The following is a 5,214-nucleotide window of genomic DNA, read 5'->3' as shown; positions in this document are numbered from 1 at the left end:
TCCAACCCAAACCATTCTATGGTTAGTCAGAAAATCCATACTTCTTTTTCTCCAAGAAAATCTAAGAATTATGAAGCACGTTATCTTTGGACAGCCAATAATCAAGTCTGCAAAGTGCTGAGGAAATTTAAAAACATATTTAATATACATACCTGGGGGATCAATGTTTTCATCTACAGGCATATCAGAGGTTGACAAAAGCTGGGGAACACAACAGAACTACATTAGTACCAAGGTACTGCTTTTCCCGCTACATACCTTTAACAAATTTTTCCCCTCAACCATGCTAAGCTTTTTATCTGAATAGTACCCGTTAAGTATTTTATATGGCGTTACAGAAGCCTGCAAATTTATCTATATATCAAAGTTAGTGCTGACCACTCCCATGAAGAGAAGTTTGGCTTATTCGTGCCAGAAGCATTATTTATAGAAATAATTCAGGCTGTCCATAAATGATTTCTGAAATAACAGCAACTGATCTGCATAGTTCACCAAAACTTAGTTAGAATTTCCCTCTCCTGACACAAAGGACCTCACTGCCTCATAACACTTCCCATAAGTACAGGTTAAACTCTACTAGTCCAAGTCCATTAGCCATGGTTCAGCACTGTTTTCCTTTTCATGCTCATGAAAAGCATTTATTGGTTGAGAAACCTAGCAGCAATATATGCAGAAATGAGGCAGAGGGATGGATCAACTCCCCAAAATAACACATCACTATTCAGCAAAGGAAAACCAACGTCACAGAACAGCAAAGTTTACCTGTTCAAGAAGATGGGGGAACCTGGCCTGAATTTGACTTACAAACTCTCCTCCTTTTACACGAAGCAGATACTCACACCTGAAACAGGGAGAAAAGTGTACTAAATTATACTTTCTACTTGCTGTATGAAAAAAAGAAAACCCACCACCACCAAAGCACAGGAGAATAACACAGCATAACTTAAATACAGGTTTCCTTCAGAAGGGAAAGGGTTTCCTTAATTGGAAGCTGGATATAGCCTAGTGTCTGGTGACACTTGGATAAGTGTTTCCCATGATGTTCATCAGTGAGTAAGCTTACATATATAAATGCAGCAGCTTTACATTTTACTAACACTTTGATTAAAAGTGGCATGTCACGAGAAATGATACGGTGTCAGCATCGCTACAAAGTGTGATGATAAACCGTTTCTATCTAACATCTCACTATTCTTATCTCCTACTCAAATCATCAAAAGTTGTTAACCCCTACCAAAGCCAGATCCACGGTGCTAACACAGAGCTCCCTCTCAAGTACACTGACTGACAGGCATAACAGAAGGCAACAAAGGTGTCATTTAACTCTACATACACTGTGTAGTCCAACTGAAGCTGGCAAATTGCTCAGGAAAGACTAGTTGGAGATCTGTGATGTGGAGAATTAGTATTTGCTTTCCTGAAATTAAGTGCAGCTCTTTGTCATTAATGTAGGTGGAGATTTCCACAGGCACAGATAGCAATCAGATATGCAACTGCCATTTCATTATGGGGGACATTAAAAAGTTACTTGTCATTTTTCCAACAGAGACATATTAAACAGCTGCTGAAACCTTCTTCATGAGCCTTTCCACACCTAAGAAGCTAAACCACAGGATCTGAAAAACTGGTTCAAGAGCTTTCAGCATGGACACAGAACTAGACTGAGGGAGTTAGATGTTCCTTCTACTTCACTTCTCAGCAGCTTCTGCTCTCCACAGCCTGCTTCCCTTAGAGAAGTATGCTCGTTATCAATACGGCCTCACTTGCTAATAGTGATCTGGAGATGCACACAGCTTTTAATTATGAAGACAGTATTAAATGTCATGCTTAATGAAATGTTTTAAATAAGGCCACCTTAGCACTTGAGAGCCTTTAAGCAGAGCTACATGAAACACATTCAAATGAAAGAGTGAACTTGTAAATCATATGGTGAAGTTAAACAAAACTATGCAGTGCAGTACAGATCTATCAAAATTAGAAGTATATCAGAATGAAAAAATTCTGATAAAGGTTTTGCAAGTTACCTTGGAAACCACTTTGCATGCTCAATCCATGGATCATCTCCAGATTCCCAGCACCTTAACCCACCATCACAGCAAAAACACTTGACATCATCATTGCGACCTTTAAAATAAACAAGGCAAAATATCCAGCAATATTCACACAATTTACTCTGAAGTAAATGCTGACATAGCAACATGAATAAAAACAGATACATCAGTTTCTTACCTACATAGTAAAAGCCAGCATCCGCAAGCTGTTCAGGCTGAACTGGAATTCTAGTTGGCCAGTTGATGAATGTTTTAACCCGTGCTTCATGGGTCTGCATGCTCACATTTGAAACATTGAAACTTGGCTGCTCTCGGGTAAGGTTTTCCACAAAAGGGCAGTTAGGAAAGTGTCTCCGATGCTCTGCAATAGCATTATCTTTTGGTTCCCAGTTACTCAGATGACCACCACAGGTGAAACAAACAACTCTGTCTGCTGTCCCCAGGTAATAAAGTCCAGCCTTTGCCAGATCAGTTGGTGAGAGAAACGTCAGTGGCCACGAGCGAAAAGTGAGTAGTCTAGCATCTTCTGTACTCATAGAAGGATTGTGAAGCTTAGGTCTCAAGAACGAAAGGTCTTCAACTGCCCTACTAGTTATTGGGTCTTGAGGAAAACTGGAAAAAGAGCCACTGAAATATCCAACTTGTTCTGAACTTGGAGAAACTGGGATGGAATGCAGAGATGGTGAGAGACAGTTTGGGCCCATATGTGAAAAGGCAGAATGAGAGGACAGGTCGAGGTTGTTAACTGAAAGCATGTTTTGAACAAAACTGCAGCTGGGACACCGCTGTTTATGTTTCTCCATAGCATTATCTCCTGGTTGCCAGCTGTCCAGTGTTAAGCCACAATTGAAGCACTTAACTTTATCTTGCACACCAGTGTAATAAAACCCAGCCCGGGCCAAACTCCGTTCTGACACTGGCACATTAGTGGGGAAAGTAGAAAACGTAGACATTCTGTAGAGTTCACAGGACAAGTCATACTTCAGTTCACCACACACATCACTCTGCTTCATGATGCTAGCCAAGAAAGGGCTATCCATTATGTTCATAATGGACGATTGTTGGAAGAATGGGACAAGTCTTCCTCTGGGAGGTAGTTATGTGCATTCAAGGCAATTTAAAATAACCCCTGTCTGTACAAAAGAACCTGAATGTGAAATACTTGAATGTGCAACTTTAAATGCATACATGAATACAATCAGCCTCATGATTAACAGCCTTCAAATGTTTGGGAAGTTCTTGTACTTCAGTTTACACAACTTCTTTAAGTGTAAAAGCTGCCCCTTCCCATTTCAGTAACTGAAGAAAGCACGTCAAAAAGGACTTCCCCTAGAGTTGCAGGCATCACATGCTGTCCTTGTACTGAGAGCGCAGTATCAATTTGTCAGGCTAGTGGAAGTGGGATCCAGAAGGGGGGAAAAAACCTCACATGGGTTTATCTAAATCCTCTGTCAATAAAGAAACTAAAATGAGGGGCAGTTAAAATGACACCGTTTTAAACCAGAATATGTTACGTGATTTAAGAACTATTTCACCCTAGGCAGCTGGTAAAGATGCAGCTTATACACATGTAAAGATTTTAGTTTGTAAGCCTCATTAAGTGAATGAAAATAAATGTTTGTCAAGCTCAAAAAGCATACAAAAAACAGCCCCTGAGCTGACACGACTGAACTAATCTGGTATACTTGCTACTGCTGGACTTCCAAAAAAAAATCCTCTATTTCTGCATATTGTTGTAATAATCGTTAAGACTAGAGAGATCAGTTTATACTCAGCTTCCAATAGACTGAATATTCAGCTACGAGATAAACAAATCCTATACACTGTCTCTGACAAGGATGAACAGTCTCAATTAACAGCTTGGGACAGCCCCAGGTTTTTCTGTCTACAACACTGTCAGCACAGACTGAACAGAGCATTTCAGTTTTAACCTGGTGCCTTAGTTACAAGTATAGAGTTATCAAATTTAACATAAATTAATTGCCTTGTGTTGGGACATTCTAATGCTTTATACTGTTGGATTAAGTTTCTGTGTGCCATGTTTATACATACAGAAGCGAACAGAATCCTCAGATTAAAATAAAGAATTTGAAGGCTTAGTTTCTTTATTTGTGCACAGAACTACCTCCCAGAGTTCAGACTGAAGTCCCTTCTAAGGTGCCTACGTCTCCATGTTGATACTGACTGTTCACAAGAAGAAACTGTAACTATCTATAGTCTCAATCATTTAATTCTTTTGGGTGGAATAACACCTGTAAGGAAGAGAGAGAGGAGTGTTTCAGTATGTACAGAGTGAGGTGCATGTAACATCTATACAAACAGAAGCTACACAAATTCAAACGTTAAAATCTCAACGTAAGCTTTTTTGTTCTATTAACTAGAAAGTCAACTTTACATGCCAACATACGGAGTGGATTTTACACAACTTCCCTGTTACTGACACATATACAAAACTATTTAATCCACAAGCAGACCTTTCTGGCAGATGGATGAATTGGGTTTCCTGATCGCAATCTATGTAACTAAAGGTAAGACCCTGTACTAAAGCTGCATCCATCAAAATTGGTTTAAGCCTGCAGATTCTCAAACAACGAAGATCCAACTTTCTAACACTGACTTAAGAGTACTGGAATCTCTTATTTAGATAAATCAAATGATACTTGAAGCATAGCACATCTGCAAAACTGAACTTCACCAAAAATTTAACATAAGAGCAAAGACAACGTTCAAAAGTTCTTAGAGATATAATTTTGTGTTTACTTATATATATATAAGTATATATGTAAGTATAAATATATAAGTATATCTATATATATGTGTGTGTATATATATATATCAGTCTGCTTTACAGTATCAGTTCCTAAAGTTTTTTTCCAGGAAAGACAAAACTGATATACTCGTCATGATGACGCAGCTCTAGCAAAACCATCTACTGGAAAACAGCAAAGCATTTCCTACTCAACTCAATAGCTATCAATAGATTTGTTCTTAATACGGTCACACTACTGGCATCTTCATCGCTGAGGACGTGAGTTACAAAGGCCTTGCACCAACCCACTCCTTTAACGCAGGCAGTGGGACTAAGCTGTCAACATACACGAACGCCGGTCCGAGAAGTTAAACCAGTTTCGGCACCGGAAAAAGTCGCGTGCCTCACAGTAAA

At 39.2% G+C, this 5,214-nt stretch overlaps 1 protein-coding gene across 1 annotated transcript; it reads right to left on the bottom strand.

Moving 5' to 3' along the window:
- Positions 1 to 41: 41 nt before the first annotated feature.
- Positions 42 to 3,100, bottom strand: LOC104516561 (inhibitor of apoptosis protein-like; the record flags this gene model as incomplete). The annotated part of the gene is made up of 4 exons (XM_010160921.1): positions 2,230 to 3,100; positions 2,025 to 2,124; positions 763 to 841; positions 42 to 201 (listed from the first exon to the last, which is right to left on the bottom strand). Coding segments are annotated over exons 1-4 (1,210 nt in total), but the record flags the coding sequence as incomplete, so codon positions are not given.
- Between the last annotated feature and the right edge of the window lie 2,114 nt (positions 3,101 to 5,214).

This window comes from Eurypyga helias, unplaced genomic scaffold, assembly GCF_000690775.1.
Source record: "Eurypyga helias isolate BGI_N326 unplaced genomic scaffold, ASM69077v1 scaffold45101, whole genome shotgun sequence".
NCBI classification, from domain to species: Eukaryota; Metazoa; Chordata; class Aves; order Eurypygiformes; family Eurypygidae; genus Eurypyga; species Eurypyga helias.
This window is presented reverse-complemented; position numbering and strand designations above follow the sequence as displayed.